The following is an 18,658-nucleotide window of genomic DNA, read 5'->3' as shown; positions in this document are numbered from 1 at the left end:
CAATTCATGAAATAGCAATCTACCTCCTGTCTATTCACAGTCTGTCCCTCTCTCAGTGCACACAATACCCCAGATAACCTACACAATACCCCAGATAACCTGCACAATACATGAAACAATAGCAATCTCCCTCCTGTCTATTCACAGTCTGTCCCTCTCTCAGTGCACACAATACCCCAGATAACCTGCACAATTCATGAAATAGCAATCTACCTCCTGTCTATTCACAGTCTGTTCCTCTCTGTGCACACAATACCCCAGATAACCTGCACAATACATGAAACAATAACAATCTACCTCCTGTCTATTCACAGTCTGTCCCTCTCTCAGTGCACACAATACCCCAGATAACCTTCACAATTCATGAAACAATAGCAATCTACCTCCTGTCTCTTCACAGTCTGACCCTCTCTCAGTGCACACAATACCCCAGATAACCTGCACAATTCATGAAATAGCAATCTACCTCCTGTCTATTCACAGTCTCTCCCTCTCAGTGCACACAATACCCCAGATAACCTGCACAATTCATGAAACAATAGCAATCTACCTCCTGTCTATTCAGTCTATCCCTCTCTCAGTGCACACAATACCCCAGATAACCTGCACAATTCATGAAACAATCGCAATCTACCTCCTGTCTATTCACAGTCTGTCCCTCTCTCAGTGCACACAATACCCCAGATAACCTGCACAATTTATGAAACAATAGCAATCGACCTCCTGTCTATTCACAGTCTGTCCCTCTCTCAGTGCACACAATACCCCAGATAACCTACACAATACCCCAGATAACCTGCACAATTCATGAAATAGCAATCTACCTCCTGTCTATTCACAGTCTGTTCCTCTCTGTGCACACAATACCCCAGATAACCTGCACAATACATGAAACAATAGCAATCTACCTCCTGTCTATTCACAGTCTGACCCTCCCTCAGTGCACACAATACCCCAGATAACCTGCACAATACATGAAACAATAGCAATCTACCTCCTGTCTATTCACAGTCTGACCCTCTCTCAGTGCACACAATACCCCAGATAACCTGCACAATTCATGAAATAGCAATCTACCTCCTGTCTATTCACAGTCTGACCCTCCCTCAGTGCACACAATACCCCAGATAACCTGCACAATTCATGAAATAGCAATCTACCTCCTGTCTATTCACAGTCTGTCCCTCTCAGTGTACAGAATACCCCAGATAACCTGCACAATTCATGAAACAATAGCAATCTACCTCCTGTCTATTCAGTCTGTCCCTCTCTGTGCACACAATACCCCAGATAACCTGCACAATTCATGAAACAATAGCAATCTACCTCCTGTCTATTCAGTCTGTCCCTCTCTCAGTGCACACAATACCCCAGATAACCTGCACAATACATGAAACAATAGCAATCTACCTCCTGTCTATTCACAGTCTGTCCCTCTCTGTGCACACAGTACCCCAGATAACCTGCACAATACATGAAACAATAGCAATCTACCTCCTGTCTATTCACAGTCTGTCCCTCTCTGTGCACACAGTACCCCAGATAACCTGCACAATTCATGAAACAATAGCAATCTACCTCCTGTCTATTCACAGTCTGTCCCTCTCTCAGTACACACAATACCCCAGATAACCTGCACAATTCATGAAATAGCAATCTACCTCCTGTCTATTCACAGTCTGTCCCTCTCTCAGTGCACACAATACCCCAGATAACCTACACAATACCCCAGATAACCTGCACAATACATGAAACAATAGCAATCTACCTCCTGTCTATTCACAGTCTGTCCCTCTCTCAGTGCACACAATACCCCAGATAACCTGCACAATTCATGAAACAATAGCAATCTACCTCCTGTCTATTCACAGTCTGTCCCTCTCTGTGCACACAATACCCCAGATAACCTGCACAATTCATGAAATAGCAATCTACCTCCTGTCTATTCACAGTCCGTTCCTCTCTGTGCACACAATACCCCAGATAACCTGCACAATACATGAAACAATAACAATCTACCTCCTGTCTATTCACAGTCTGTCCCTCTCTCAGTGCACACAATACCCCAGATAACCTTCACAATTCATGAAACAATAGCAATCTACCTCCTGTCTATTCACAGTCTGACCCTCTCTCAGTGCACACAATACCCCAGATAACCTGCACAATTCATGAAATAGCAATCTACCTCCTGTCTATTCACAGTCTCTCCCTCTCAGTGCACACAATACCCCAGATAACCTGCACAATTCATGAAACAATAGCAATCTACCTCCTGTCTATTCACAGTCTGTCCCTCTCTCAGTGCACACAATACCCTAGATAACCTGCACAATTCATGAAACAATAGCAATCTACCTCCTGTCTATTCAGTCTGTCCCTCTCTGTGCACACAATACCCCAGATAACCTGCACAATTCATGAAACAATAGCAATCTACCTCCTGTCTATTCAGTCTATCCCTCTCTCAGTGCACACAATACCCCAAATAACCTGCACAATTCATGAAACAATAGCAATCTACCTCCTGTCTATTCACAGTCTGTCCCTCTCAGTGCACACAATACCCCAGGTAACCTGCACAATTCATGAAACAACAGCAATCTACCTCCTGTCTATTCACAGTCTGTCCCTCTCAGTGCACACAATACCACAGATAACCTTCACAATACCCCAGATAACCTGCACAATACATGAAACAATAGCAATCTACCTCCTGTCTATTCACAGTCTGTCCCTCTCTCAGTGCACACAATACCCCAGATAACCTGCACAATACATGAAACAATAGCAATCTACCTCCTCTCTATTCACAGTCTGACCCTCCCTCAGTGCACACAATACCCCAGATAACCTGCACAATACATGAAACAATAGCAATCTACCTCCTGTCTATTCACAGTCTGACCCTCTCTCAGTGCACACAATACCCCAGATAACCTGCACAATTCATGAAATAGCAATCTACCTCCTGTCTATTCACAGTCTGTCCCTCTCAGTGCACACAATACCCCAGATAACCTGCACAATTCATGAAACAATAGCAATCTACCTCCTGTCTATTCAGTCTGTCCCTCTCTGTGCACACAATACCCCAGATAACCTGCACAATTCATGAAACAATAGCAATCTAGCTCCTGTCTATTCAGTCTGTCCCTCTCTGTGCACACAATACCCCAGATAACCTGCACAATACATGAAACAATTGCAATCTACCTCCTGTCTATTCACAGTCTGTCCCTCTCTCAGTACACACAATACCCCAGATAACCTGCACAATTCATGAAATAGCAATCTACCTCCTGTCTATTCACAGTCTGTCCCTCTCTCAGTGCACACAATACCCCAGATAACCTACACAATACCCCAGATAACCTGCACAATACATGAAACAATAGCAATCTACCTCCTGTCTATTCACAGTCTGTCCCTCTCTCAGTGCACACAATACCCCAGATAACCTGCACAATTCATGAAACAATAGCAATCTACCTCCTGTCTATTCAGTGTGTCCCTCTCTCAGTGCACACAATACCCCAGATAACCTGCACAATTCATGAAACAATAGCAATCTACCTCCTGTCTATTCACAGTCTGTCCCTCTCTCAGTGCACACAATACCCCAGATAACCTGCACAATTCATGAAATAGCAATCTACCTCCTGTCTATTCACAGTCTGTTCCTCTCTGTGCACACAATACCCCAGATAACCTGCACAATACATGAAACAATAACAATCTACCTCCTGTCTATTCAGTCTGTCCCTCTCTGTGCACACAATACCCCAGATAACCTTCACAATTCATGAAACAATAGCAATCTACCTCCTGTCTCTTCACAGTCTGACCCTCTCTCAGTACACACAATACCCCAGATAACCTGCACAATTCATGAAATAGCAATCTACCTCCTGTCTATTCACAGTCTCTCCCTCTCAGTGCACACAATACCCCAGATAACCTGCACAATTCATGAAACAATAGCAATCTACCTCCTGTCTATTCAGTCTGTCCCTCTCTGTGCACACAATACCCCAGATAACCTGCACAATTCATGAAACAATAGCAATCTACCTCCTGTCTATTCACAGTCTCTCCCTCTCAGTGCACACAATACCCCAGATAACCTGCACAATTCATGAAACAATAGCAATCTACCTCCTGTCTATTCAGTCTGTCCCTCTCTGTGCACACAATACCCCAGATAACCTGCACAATTCATGAAACAATAGCAATCTACCTCCTGTCTATTCAGTCTGTCACTCTCTCAGTGCACACAATACCCCAGATAACCTGCACAATTCATGAAACAATAGCAATCTACCTCCTGTCTATTCACAGTCTGTCCCTCTCAGTGCACACAATACCCCAGATAACCTGCACAATTCATGAAACAATAGCAATCTACCTCCTGTCCATTCACAGTCTGTCCCTCTCTCAGTGCACACAATACCCCAGATAACCTGCACAATACATGAAACAATAGCAATCTACCTCCTGTCTATTCACAGTCTGTCCCTCTCAGTGCACACAATACCCCAGATAACCTGCACAATTTATGAAACAATAGCAATCGACCTCCTGTCTATTCACAGTCTGTCCCTCTCTCAGTGCACACAATACCCCAGATAACCTGCACAATACATGAAACAATAGCAATCTACCTCCTGTCTATTCACAGTCTGTCCCTCTCTCAGTGCACACAATACCCCAGATAACCTGCACAATTCATGAAACAATAGCAATCTACCTCCTGTCTATTCACAGTCTGTCCCCCTCTCAGTGCACACAGTACCCCAGATAACCTGCACAGTTCATGAAACAATAGCAATCTACCTCCTGTCTATTCACAGTCTGTCCCTCTCTCAGTACACACAATACCCCAGATAACCTGCACAATTCATGAAATAGCAATCTACCTCCTGTCTATTCACAGTCTGTCCCTCTCTGTGCACACAATACCCCAGATAACCTACACAATACCCCAGATAACCTGCACAATACATGAAACAATAACAATCTACCTCCTGTCTATTCACAGTCTGTCCCTCTCTCAGTGCACACAATACCCCAGATAACCTTCACAATTCATGAAACAATAGCAATCTACCTCCTGTCTATTCACAGTCTGACCCTCTCTCAGTGCACACAATACCCCAGATAACCTGCACAATTCATGAAATAGCAATCTACCTCCTGTCTATTCACAGTCTCTCCCTCTCAGTGCACACAATACCCCAGATAACCTGCACAATTCATGAAACAATAGCAATCTACCTCCTGTCTATTCACAGTCTGTCCCTCTCTCAGTGCACACAATACCCTAGATAACCTGCACAATTCATGAAACAATAGCAATCTACCTCCTGTCTATTCAGTCTGTCCCTCTCTGTGCACACAATACCCCAGATAACCTGCACAATTCATGAAACAATAGCAATCTACCTCCTGTCTATTCACAGTCTGTCCCTCTCAGTGCACACAATACACTGGATAAGCTGCCCAAACCCTGAGACATTCTCAGTGAACCTTTTGTTCAGGGAGGGAAAGGATAAGGGTGCTAATTCCTGCACTCAGCGTCCTGGCAGCTGAAGCACATTCGCCAATGATGGAACGATGTAAACCTGGTATGTGCAAGGGGCGTGAATTGGAGGAGCACAGTTAGCTCGGAGGATTGTGTGGCTGCAGGAGGTTACAGAGATAACGAGGGGGCTAGGACATGGAGCAATTCGAAAATAAGAATGAGAATGTTTATGTCCAGATGTTGCCTGACCGGGAGCCAATTTAGCCCATGGGTAATGGGTAAACCGGATTAATGCGAATTCGGATATGGGCAGCAGAGTGTTAAATGAGCTTGTTTATGGAGGGTATAAGGTGGGAGGTCAGCCAGGAGACCATTGGAATAGTCGAGTCCGCAAGTAACGAGGAGTACGGATGAGGGTTGCAGCTGAGCTGAGGAATGGGTGGAGGCTGAGGATATGGCAGAGGTGGAAGTATGCAAACTTTGTGATGGGGAGGATATGGGGGCGGAAGCTCAGTTAATGGTTAAATAGAACGCCGAGTGGAACATCTGTCCGTTCACAGTCTGTCTCACTCCCAATTCACACAATGCCCCAGATAACCTGCCCAAGGTCTGATACAGTAACAGTGGGACACTTGACCATTCACAGTCTGTCCCACTCCCAATTCACACAGTGCCCCAGATAACCTGCCCAAGGTCTGATACAGTAACAGTGGGACACTTGACCATTCACAATCTGTCCCACTCCCAATTCACACAATGCCCCAGATAACCTGCCCAAGGTCTGATACAGTAACAGTGGGACACTTGACCATTCACAGTCTGTCTCACTCCCAATTCACACAATGCCCCAGATAACCTGCCCAAGGTCTGATACAGTAACAGTGGGACACTTGACCATTCACAGTCTGTCCCACTCCCAATTCACACAGTGCCCCAGATAACCTGCCCAAGGTCTGATACAGTAACAGTGGGACACTTGACCATTCACAGTCTGTCCCACTCCCAATTCACACAATGCCCCAGATAACCTGCCCACGGTCTGATACAGTAACAGTGGGACACTTGACCATTCACAGTCTGTCCCACTCCCAATTCACACAATGCCCCAGATAACCTGCCCAAGGTCTGATACAATAACAGTGGGACACTTGACCATTCACAGTCTGTCCCACTCCCAATTCACACAATGCACCAGATAACCTGCCCAAGGTCTGATACAATAACAGTGGGACACTTGACCATTCACAGTCTGTCCCACTCCCAATTCACACAATGCCCCAGATAACCTGCCCAAGGTCTGATACAGTAACAGTGGGACACGACCATTCACAGTCTGTCCCACTCCCAATTCACACTGCCCCAGATAACCTGCCCATGGTCTGATACAGTAACAGTGGGACACTTGACCATTCACAGTGTGTCCCACTCCCAATTCACACTGCCCCAGATAACCTGCCCAAGGTCTGATACAATAACAGTGGGACACTTGACCATTCACAGTCTGTCCCACTCCCAATTCACACAATGCCCCAGATAACCTGCCCACGGTCTGATACAGTAACAGTGGGACATCCGTCCATTCACAGTCTGTCCCAGTCCCAATTCACACAATGCCCCAGATAACCTGCCCAAGGTCTGATACATAAGCACTGGTACATTTGACCATTCGCACTCTGTCCATATCCCACTGATATCCTCTGCCCTATTTCCCAGTAAATATTAGAATCACGTGAGGATTTGAAGCAGTTCTCAGCTACTAACTGAGTTTTAATTTCTACACACATCTCTATCGAAATTGCCAGTTTAATCTTGCGTTATTTTACTGAATAGTGAAATGGCATTGAGAAGTTGTTTTTATGTCAGTGCAAATACTGAGAACCACTTTCTGTCTGTTCTCTTTAAAGATCTTCAACAGAAACACAAGGAAACACTCCGGGAACAAACTGAAACACTGAGAGTGAACACTATCCTAATAAAGGAGAAGGTTAAGATTTTCCAGCTGGTTGATCGATACGCTGAGCTAACGGTCATTTCTACTGTTCGAGATCGGACACTTGTAGAACATGAACTGCTGGCAAGAGGCCGAGACCATGAAGAGTGGAGAGAGGAACATCTCCGGGGAGAGCTGGAAAAAATCCGAACTGATCAATTGTTCCACAGCTGTTTTTCTCAGAGAGGGGGTTTGTTTCAGAAAATCATGGATATCTTCCAGCGATCCAAACCTGGGAGTTCAGGAGCAGTGAGCGGAGTCCCGGGGATTGGAAAAACAACAATGGTACAAAAGATTGTTCATGACTGGGCCACTGGGAAAATATACCCAAACTTTCAATTTGTTTTCAGTTTTAAATTCCGGGATTTGAACGCTATTAACTGTAGAATAAACCTGAGGAATCTGATACTGGATCAGTATCCTTACTTTGGGAATATTCTTAGGGAGCTCTGGAAGAACCCAGAGGGATTGCTGTTTATATTCGATGGTTTGGATGAATTCAAGGACAGGATCGATTTTGCTGACAATCGGAGAAATACTGAACCTCAGCACAGGTGCACAGATCCTGAAGACTGGTGTGAAGTGTCTGACATTGTGTACAGTTTAATACAGCACAAGCTGCTCCCAGGATGTTCAGTGCTAGTGACCAGCCGCCCCACTGCATTACATTTATTGGAAAAGGCTGAGATCAGTGTCTGGGCTGAAATCCTGGGATTTGTTGGTGAAGAACGGAAGGAATATTTCAACAAGTTTTTTGAAGATCAGACGGTGGCAGCAGCTGTTTTCAAACACGTGGAGGAGAACGAGATCCTGTACACAATGTGCTACAACCCTTCCTACTGCTTGATCCTCGGTCTGTCACTGGGCCCCTTCTTTACACAAAGAGACAGGAATCAGCGAGTTCCCAAGACCATCACCCAACTATATTCCTACTATATTTACAACATTCTGAAAAACCATGGCCGAGAGATTGAAAGCCCCCGTGATGTGTTACTGAAGCTTGGTGAGATGGCCTTCACAGGAGTCTCCGAGAAGAAGATTGTGTTTGGAAATGGAGATTTGGTCAAGTACAATCTACAACCTTCCCAGTTCCTGTCTGGGTTCATGATGGAACTTTTGGAGAGAGATGATTCTGTCCAGAGCGTGGTGTACACATTCCCACACCTCACCATCCAAGAGTTTGTAGCCGCACTCGCACAATTCCTGACTCCAGATCCTGGGGACATCCTGAAACTCCTCAGAGAAGCCCACAGCAAGGAAGATGGGCGATTTGAGATATTTCTCCGTTTTGTTGCTGGTCTCTCCTCCCCACAGGCAGCTCGGCCCCTGGAGGAGTTTCTGGGTCCATTTCTTCATCAAACCACCTGCCGAGTGATTGACTGGGTGAAGGAGAAGATTGAAGGACAGATTGGAGACACAGGGAGTGAAACTGGTCAAAGGGACCTCCTGAACACATTCCACTACCTGTTTGAGTCTCAGAATAAAGCACTGGCTCGGCAAACAGTGGGATCTGTGGAAAGACTTACATTTAATAGATTGACATTGACCCCGATTGACTGTGCGGTCCTGTCTCACATCATTGGACTCTGTGATACAATAAAAGACCTCGATCTAGGAGGCTGCTTCATTCAGTGTGAAGGACTCCAGCGGCTGGGACCCATACTGCACAAATGCCAGGTGTTGAGGTAACTGTTTATTTGTCTCTAACTGTTGGGTGAATTGTAGAACAGTCACGGATTGTGTTGTTGCTCCATTCAGTGTGAAGGACTCCAGCGGTTGGGACCCGTACTGCACAAATGCCGGGTGTTGAGGTAACTGTTTATTTGTCTCTAACTGTTGGGTGAATTGTAGAACAGTCACGGATTGTGTTGTTGCTCCATTGAGTGTGAAGGACTCCAGCGGCTGGGACCCGTACTGCACAAATGCCGGGTGTTGAGGTAACTGTTTATTTGTCTCTAACTGTTGGGTGAATTGTAGAACAGTCACGGATTGTGTTGTTGCTCCGTAATGTAGGGAAACAAACAGTTCAGTTAAACCAGGGAGAAGCGGATTCAACACAAATATGACCAATAATAAGAGGATCGGTCAGTAATTCCCTAAGGACTGGAGAATCTAAAATGGATCCTTGTGAACAAGTAGGGATTTTACAGTCTTTATCGGATCAGCAGATACAGGTCACTGAGAGTCTGATAATTACAATAAGTCACATTTAATAAGACTGGATAGCGGAAGATAAACATAAAATAGAATCTGGCAGTAAAGATAAAATTAATTTAAAATGTTTTCCACATCCACCATTTCAACTAGAAACAGGAGAGAAACCCGAGTTTAAATCACTAACAGTTCGATATTTACTCCAATACCGTGCAGAGTGTGTCCTGTCGAGGGGGTAGTTTCCTGGATTGGGAATATTGGGGAATCGGGAATTCTTTCAGCTGTAAATGTTTACAATTATTCACAGTCCTGAACATTGAGTAAAGATTGATATTCAGGATCTTAAACCTGCCGGTGAAAAGGTTCCAATCTAACCGGAGTACAGACACACACCGGCCAGCGGTGGGGCCTCGCACACAGCGGGCGGCTCCTGGGTAAACCGGGGGCAGTGAACCCGGGAATTCCCCATAATCCACCCCCTGTGTGTGAGGCCCCGCTCGGGGAGGGAACTTCCGAAAATTCCCCAAAAACTGCCGGGCCAGTTACCCCGAAATAAATGTAGAGCCAGTTTAATAATGGGAATAAAGTGAGAGACTCCCCTCCCCTATAAACTAGGAGCACAGGGACATTTAAAACTTGTAACGGGACAGAATAAACTCTCTTGCTGCTATTGACAAACATTCACTATAAGCCCTCTGACTCCCACAGCTACCTGGAATACACTTCCTCCCACCTCGCTTCCTGTAAGGACGCTGGCCCATTCTCCCAGTTTTTCTGATGGTGCCACGTTCCATCCAGTGCTTCCGACATGTCTTCCTTTTCCCTCAACCGAGGATTCCCCTCTACCGTGGTTGACGCGGCTCTTGACCGTGTCTGTTCTGTTTCCCACACTTCTGCTCTCACCCCTGCCCCTCCCTCCCAGAACCACGATAGGTTCCCCTTGTCTTCACCTTTCACCCCACCAGCCTCCACATTTAATCTCTCCTGTCTTCCACCCTATCACAGACCTTCCCTTTTGTTCTGTCCTCCGCTCCCCCCACCTTTCCCAGCCCCGACACTTGCTTAAACATCTGTTACATCTGTAACTTGTTCCAGTTCTAACGAGGGGTCCTTGTCCTGAAGCATTAACTCTGTTTCTCTCTCTGTCGATGCTGCCTGACCTGCTGGGTATTTCCAGCATTTCCTGTTTTTATTTCAGAATTAATTCTCCTTGGTATATAAAATCCTGGGGGGCGGATTTTACAGCAGCAGTGAGCGTTTCACAATATAACTCACCCCGAGATGATATACAGATTAATATAATGTACAGAGTATAAAGCACAGGGAATCACCGCTTTATCATTTAATTCTGAAAAAATCGACCGATTCCCATAAAATCCGGGATTTAAGGAGCAGCAGAACTGAGACAAGTTTCTCCAAACATGACGAGGCCGGTCACTGAGCTCCAGGAGGGTAATTCTGATCATCAGGGAATGAGACCGGACTGAGGGACATTTAAAGGCTCCACACAGACAGCACTTTATTTAATAAATACATTAACGGACAGTCCCTGAATATATGGGCAGTTGGACAGAGTGAGATACATTCCCAGTGAGGGGGGAATTTCGCAGGGGTCAGCGGGCGCGATCAGTGGCGGGTCGGGTGGGAAAATGGATTTTTCCCCAGTGGTTCGGGACCCCGATGTCAACCCGCCACCACGTGCCTTTCCCAAATGTCGGGTCTATCAGAGCAGACCTGACACGTAGCGGCGGGGGAGGCAATTCAGGTCATTATAACCTTGTTAACAGAGGATTACAGTAACAACTATTTTCAGCTCGCCTTCAGAGTTTACATAGAAACATAGAAGATAGAAGCAGGAGTAGGCCAATCGGCCCCTCGAGCTTGCTCCGCCATTCAATGCGATCATGGCTGATCATCCAAATTCAGTACCCTGTCCCTGCCTTCTCCCAATACCCCTTGATCCCTTTAGCCTTAAGAAATATATCCAACTCCTTCTTGAATATATTTAATGAATTGGCCTCTGCTGCCTTCTGTGGTAGAGAATTCCACAGGCTCACCACTCTCTGGGTGAAGAAATTCCTCCTCATTTCTGTCCTAAAAGGTCTACCCCTTATCCTTAGACTGTGACCCCTGGTTATGGACTCCCCCGCCATCGGGAACATCCTTCCTGCATCTAGTCTGTCTAGTCCTGTTAGAATTTTATAAATTTCAATGAGATCCCCTCTCATTCTTCTAAACTCCAGCGAGTACAAGCCCAATCGACCCAATTTCTCTTCATACGTCATTCCTGCCATCCCAGGTATCAGTCTGGTGAATCTTCGCTGAACTCCTTCCATGGCAAGAATATCCTTCCTCAGATGAGGTGACCAAAACTGCACACAGTACTCAAGGTGTGGTCTCACCAAGGCCCTGTACAACTGCAGCAAGACATCCTTGTTCCTGTACTCAAACCCTCTCACTATGAAGGCCAACATACCATTTGCCTTCTTAACCGCCTGCTGTACCTGCATGCTTACCTTCAGCGACTGGTGCACAAGGACACCCAGGTCTCATTGCACTTCCCCTTCTCCCAATCTATTGCCATTCAGATAATAATCTGCCTTCCTGTTTTTGACACCAAAGTGGATAACCTCACATTCATCCACATTGGGCAGAAGCATGGCAGATGCAATACAATCACCCAACCTGTCCAAATCATCCTGTAGTTCCTCGGCATCCTCCTCACAACACACACGCCCACCCAGCTTTGTGTCATCTGCAAATTTGGAGATATTACATCTAGTTCCCTTGTCTAGATCATTAATATATATTGTGAATAGCTGGGGTCCAAGGACCGATCCCTGCGGTACCCCACTAGTCACTGCCTGCCTCTCAGAAAAAGACCCGTTTATTCCAACTCTTTTTGCTTTCTATCTGCCAACCAGTTCTCTATCCAAGTCAACACCTTGCCCCCAATCCCATGTGCCTTAACTTTACACGCTAATCTCTCATGTGGGACCTTATCGAAAGCTTTCTGAAAGTCCAAATACACCACATCCACTGGTTCTCCCTTATCTATTTTACTAGTTACATCCTCAAAAAATTCCAGTAGATTATTCAAGCACGATTTACCTTTTGTAAATCCATGTTGACTTTGTCCGATCCTGTCACTGTTTTCCAAGTGCTCTGCTATTACATCTTTTATAATGGACTCTAGCATTTTCCCCACTACCGATGTCAGGCTAACCGGTCTGTAATTCCCTGTTTTCTCTCTACCACCTTTTTTGAACAGTGGCGTAACATTAGCTACCCTCCAATCCATGGGTACTGTTCCAGATTCCATCAAATGTTGGCAGATGATCAGCAATGCATCTACTATTTCTAGGGCCACTTCCTTAAGTACCCTAGGATGTAGATTATCAGGCCCTGGGGATTTATCGGCCTTCAATCCCATCAATTTCCCTAACACCATTTCCCTACAAATACTGATTTCTTTCAGTTCCTCCCTTTCATCAGACCCTATGTTCCTGTGGTCCACGCTGCTCGGGGATCACGTCAGGTAACCAGGGCGGGATTTGAAAGGCCATGGAATCATTTCATTACTTGACAGCTGGAAATGTGCTATAAAAGCTCCCATCTCACAGCTGTTCACTTTCCAAGCTCAGAAGCTGTTGCTTACTGCATTTGGAAGACAGATTGAGCTTTATGCAGGTTGCAAGTGTTTGGAGCAAACTCTCTATCCAGTGTCACCTCATTGGAACAACCTCTCTCACCATTAACAGATAGCTTCTGATATCTCAAGTTCACCTGCCATCTATTACACCAGCATGGGTCTGGTTTATACTGTCTCACCTTGGGCCTCAGAGTCTCACCACGATCAGCCCCAACACCAGCAGCACCAGGCACACCAGCAGCACCAACAACAACACCAACCTTCTCCACAACTCCTGATGCTGCACCGCACAGAGGGCATCAACACCCGGCCACATTGCTGACCGGGTCACCAGAGATGGCCTCACCATGGCCAGAATTTCTTCACTTGGCACTGCATGCCCTGGATGACACATGATGCGCCAGGTTAACACCAGCCCACACCAACAACACAAAGCATCCCTGCAATGCCCAAACCATTCCTGTCACACTCATCAACATTGCGAGGAGTTCCGTTATGTCTCACCATTCACTGCAACTCACTAAGCCACTTCCAAACATGTACACAAATCTGTCGAAGAACGGAAAGTGTTGAAAATAAAGATTTCAATGTTTGACACCACATTAACAGAAACTTCACATGAACATTGGCTAAAACACACAATTGCCTATCCTTGTGTGTTGTTAGTTGGTATGATTGGACTAGGGTGAGTGTGAGGGGTGGCTCGTGAGATGGGGATGTGATAATATAGAGAGAGATGGGTGGAGGTGCAGGGTAAGTTGGTGAGAGTAAGGATGTTCAGGAGTAGGGTGGGGAAGGCAGAGTGATGGGGATGTGATAATATAGAGAGAGATGGGTGGAGGTGCAGGGTAAGTTGGTGTGAGTAAGGATGTTCAGGAGTAGGGTGGGGAAGGCAGAGTGATGGGGATGTGATAATATAGAGAGAGATGGGTGGAGGTGCAGGGTGAGTTGGTGAGAGTAAGGATGTTCAGGAGTAGGGTGGGGAAGGCAGAGTGATGGGGATGTGATAATATAGAGAGAGATGGGTGGAGGTGCAGGGTAAGTTGGTGAGAGTAAGGATGTTCAGGAGTAGGGTGGGGAAGGCAGAGTGATGGGGATGTGATAATATAGAGAGAGATGGGTGGAGGTGCAGGGTAAGTTGGTGAGAGTAAGGATGTTCAGGAGTAGGGTGGGGAAGGCAGAGTGATGGGGATGTGATAATATAGAGAGAGATGGGTGGAGGTGCAAGGGTAAGTTGGTGAGAGTAAGGATGTTCAGGAGTAGGGTGGGGAAGGCAGAGTGATGGGGATGTGATAATATAGAGAGAGATGGGTGGAGGTACAAGGTAAGTTGGTGAGAGTAAGGATGTTCAGGAGTAGGGTGGGGAAGGCAGAGTGATGGGGATGTGATAATATAGAGAGAGATGGGTGGAGGTGCAGGGTAAGTTGGTGAGAGTAAGGATGTTCAGGAGTAGGGTGGGGAAGGCAGAGTGATGGGGATGTGATAATATAGAGAGAGATGGGTGGAGGTGCAGGGTAAGTTGGTGAGAGTAAGGATGTTCAGGAGTAGGGTGGGGAAGGCAGAGTGATGGGGATGTGATATTATAGAGAGAGATGGGTGGAGGTGCAGGGTAAGTTGGTGAGAGTAAGGATGTTCAGGAGTAGGGTGGGGAAGGCAGAGTGATGGGGATGTGATAATATAGAGAGAGATGGGTGGAGGTGCAGGGTAAGTTGGTGAGAGTAAGGATGTTCAGGAGTAGGGTGGGGAAGGCAGAGTGATGGGGATGTGATAATATAGAGAGAGATGGGTGGAGGTGCAGGGTAAGTTGGTGAGAGTAAGGATGTTCAGGAGTAGGGTGGGGAAGGCAGAGTGATGGGGATGTGATAATATAGAGAGAGATGGGTGGAGGTGCAGGGTGAGTTGGTGAGAGTAAGGATGTTCAGGAGTAGGGTGGGGAAGGCAGAGTGATGGGGATGTGATAATATAGAGAGAGATGGGTGGAGGTGCAGGGTAAGTTGGTGAGAGTAAGGATGTTCAGGAGTAGGGTGGGGAAGGGCAGAGTGATGGGGATGTGATAATATAGAGAGAGATGGGTGGAGGTGCAGGGTGAGTTGGTGAGAGTAAGGATGTTCAGGAGTAGGGTGGGGAAGGCAGAGTGATGGGGATGTGATAATATAGAGAGAGATGGGTGGAGGTGCAGGGTAAGTTGGTGAGAGTAAGGATGTTCAGGAGTAGGGTGGGGAAGGCAGAGTGATGGGGATGTGATAATATAGAGAGAGATGGGTGGAGGTGCAGGGTAAGTTGGTGAGAGTAAGGATGTTCAGGAGTAGGGTGGGGAAGGCAGAGTGATGGGGATGTGATAATATAGAGAGAGATGGGTGGAGGTGCAAGGGTAAGTTGGTGAGAGTAAGGATGTTCAGGAGTAGGGTGGGGAAGGCAGAGTGATGGGGATGTGATAATATAGAGAGAGATGGGTGGAGGTACAAGGTAAGTTGGTGAGAGTAAGGATGTTCAGGAGTAGGGTGGGGAAGGCAGAGTGATGGGGATGTGATAATATAGAGAGAGATGGGTGGAGGTGCAGGGTAAGTTGGTGAGAGTAAGGATGTTCAGGAGTAGGGTGGGGAAGGCAGAGTGATGGGGATGTGATAATATAGAGAGAGATGGGTGGAGGTGCAGGGTAAGTTGGTGAGAGTAAGGATGTTCAGGAGTAGGGTGGGGAAGGCAGAGTGATGGGGATGTGATAATATAGAGAGAGATGGGTGGAGGTGCAGGGTAAGTTGGTGAGAGTAAGGATGTTCAGGAGTAGGGTGGGGAAGGCAGAGTGATGGGGATGTGATAATATAGAGAGAGATGGGTGGAGGTGCAGGGTAAGTGGGTGAGAGTAAGGATGTTCAGGAGTAGGGTGGGGAAGGCAGAGTGATGGGGGTGTGATAATATAGAGAGAGATGGGTGGAGGTGCAGGGTAAGTTGGTGAGAGTAAGGATGTTCAGGAGTAGGGTGGGGAAGGCAGAGTGATGGGGATGTGATAATATAGAGAGAGATGGGTGGAGGTGCAGGGTAAGTTGGTGAGAGTAAGGATGTTCAGGAGTAGGGTGGGGAAGGCAGAGTGATGGGGATGTGATAATATAGAGAGAGATGGGTGGAGGTGCAGGGTAAGTTGGTGAGAGTAAGGATGTTCAGGAGTAGGGTGGGGAAGGCAGAGTGATGGGGATGTGATAATATAGAGAGAGATGGGTGGAGGTGCAGGGTAAGTTGGTGAGAGTAAGGATGTTCAGGAGTAGGGTGGGGAAGGCAGAGTGATGGGGATGTGATAATATAGAGAGAGATGGGTGGAGGTGCAGGGTAAGTTGGTGAGAGTAAGGATGTTCAGGAGTAGGGTGGGGAAGGCAGAGTGATGGGGATGTGATAATATAGAGAGAGATGGGGGGAGGTGCAGGGTAAGTTGGTGAGAGTAAGGATGTTCAGGAGTAGGGTGGGGAAGGCAGAGTGATGGGGATGTGATAATATAGAGAGAGATGGGTGGAGGTGCAGGGTAAGTTGGTGAGAGTAAGGATGTTCAGGAGTAGGGTGGGGAAGGCAGAGTGATGGGGATGTGATAATATAGAGAGAGATGGGTGGAGGTGCAGGGTAAGTTGGTGAGAGTAAGGATGTTCAGGAGTAGGGTGAGGAAGGCAGAGTGATGGGGATGTGATAATATAGAGAGAGATGGGTGGAGGTGCAGGGTAAGTTGGTGAGAGTAAGGATGTTCAGGAGTAGGGTGGGGAAGGCAGAGTGATGGGGATGTGATAATATAGAGAGAGATGGGTGGAGGTGTAGGGTAAGTTGGTGAGAGTAAGGATGTTCAGGAGTAGGGTGGGGAAGGCAGAGTGATGGGGATGTGATAATATAGAGAGAGATGGGGGGAGGTGCAGGGTAAGTTGGTGAGAGTAAGGATGTTCAGGAGTAGGGTGGGGAAGGCAGAGTGATGGGGATGTGATAATATAGAGAGAGATGGGGGGAGGTGCAGGGTAAGTTGGTGAGAGTAAGGGATGTTCAGGAGTAGGGTGGGGAAGGCAGAGTGATGGGGATGTGATAATATAGAGAGAGATGGGGGGAGGTGCAGGGTAAGTTGGTGAGAGTAAGGATGTTCAGGAGTAGGGTGGGGAAGGCAGAGTGATGGGGATGTGATAATATAGAGAGAGATGGGTGGAGGTGCAGGGTAAGTTGGTGAGAGTAAGGATGTTCAGGAGTAGGGTGGGGAAGGCAGAGTGATGGGGATGTGATAATATAGAGAGAGATGGGTGGAGGTGCAGGGTAAGTTGGTGAGAGTAAGGATGTTCAGGAGTAGGGTGGGGAAGGCAGAGTGATGGGGATGTGATAATATAGAGAGAGATGGGTGGAGGTGCAGGGTAAGTTGGTGAGAGTAAGGATGTTCAGGAGTAGGGTGGGGAAGGCAGAGTGATGGGGATGTGATAATATAGAGAGAGATGGGTGGAGGTGCAGGGTAAGTTGGTGAGAGTAAGGATGATCAGGAGTAGGGTGGGGAAGGCAGAGTGATGGGGATGTGATAATATAGAGAGAGATGGGTGGAGGTGCAGGGTAAGTTGGTGAGAGTAAGGATGTTCAGGAGTAGGGTGGGGAAGGCAGAGTGATGGGGATGTGATAATATAGAGAGAGATGGGTGGAGGTGCAGGGTAAGTTGGTGAGAGTAAGGATGTTCAGGAGTAGGGTGGGGAAGGCAGAGTGATGGGGATGTGATAATATAGAGAGAGATGGGTGGAGGTGCAGGGTAAGTTGGTGAGAGTAAGGATGTTCAGGAGTAGGGTGGGGAAGGCAGAGTGATGGGGATGTGATAATATAGAGAGAGATGGGTGGAGGTGCAGGGTAAGTTGGTGAGAGTAAGGATGTTCAGGAGTAGGGTGGGGAAGGCAGAGTGATGGGGATGTGATAATATAGAGAGAGATGGGTGGAGGTGCAGGGTAAGTTGGTGAGAGTAAGGATGTTCAGGAGTAGGGGTGGGGAAGGCAGAGTGATGGGGATGTGATAATATAGAGAGAGATGGGTGGAGGTGCAGGGTAAGTTGGTGAGAGTAAGGATGTTCAGGAGTAGGGTGGGAAGGCAGAGTGATGGGGATGTGATAATATAGAGAGAGATGGGTGGAGGTGCAGGGTAAGTTGGTGAGAGTAAGGATGTTCAGGAGTAGGGTGGGGAAGGCAGAGTGATGGGGATGTGATAATATAGAGAGAGATGGGTGGAGGTGTAGGGTAAGTTGGTGAGAGTAAGGATGTTCAGGAGTAGGGTGGGGGAAGGCAGAGTGATGGGGATGTGATAATATAGAGAGAGATGGGTGGAGGTGCAGGGTAAGTTGGTGAGAGTAAGG

At 46.9% G+C, this 18,658-nt stretch overlaps 1 protein-coding gene across 1 annotated transcript in view; it reads left to right on the top strand.

Moving 5' to 3' along the window:
• Positions 1-9,218, top strand: part of LOC147094563 (NACHT, LRR and PYD domains-containing protein 3-like) — a 64,111-nt gene extending 54,893 nt beyond the window's left edge. Inside the window, exon 5 of the mRNA XM_085974394.1 lies at positions 7,429-9,218. Within this exon, the coding sequence (XP_085830520.1) occupies positions 7,429-9,203 (1,775 nt within the window). The 3' untranslated portion in view covers positions 9,204-9,218. The remainder of the gene's footprint in view (positions 1-7,428) is intronic.
• Positions 9,219-18,658: the final 9,440 nt, after the last annotated feature.

The sequence above is a fragment of the Somniosus microcephalus genome, unplaced genomic scaffold (assembly GCF_052327205.1).
Source record: "Somniosus microcephalus isolate GS21.2 unplaced genomic scaffold, FLI_Smic_1.0 unresolved_chr1, whole genome shotgun sequence".
NCBI lineage: Eukaryota > Metazoa > Chordata > Chondrichthyes > Squaliformes > Somniosidae > Somniosus > Somniosus microcephalus.
Note: the sequence above shows the minus strand (reverse complement) of the source record. Positions and strands in the feature narration are given on the sequence as shown.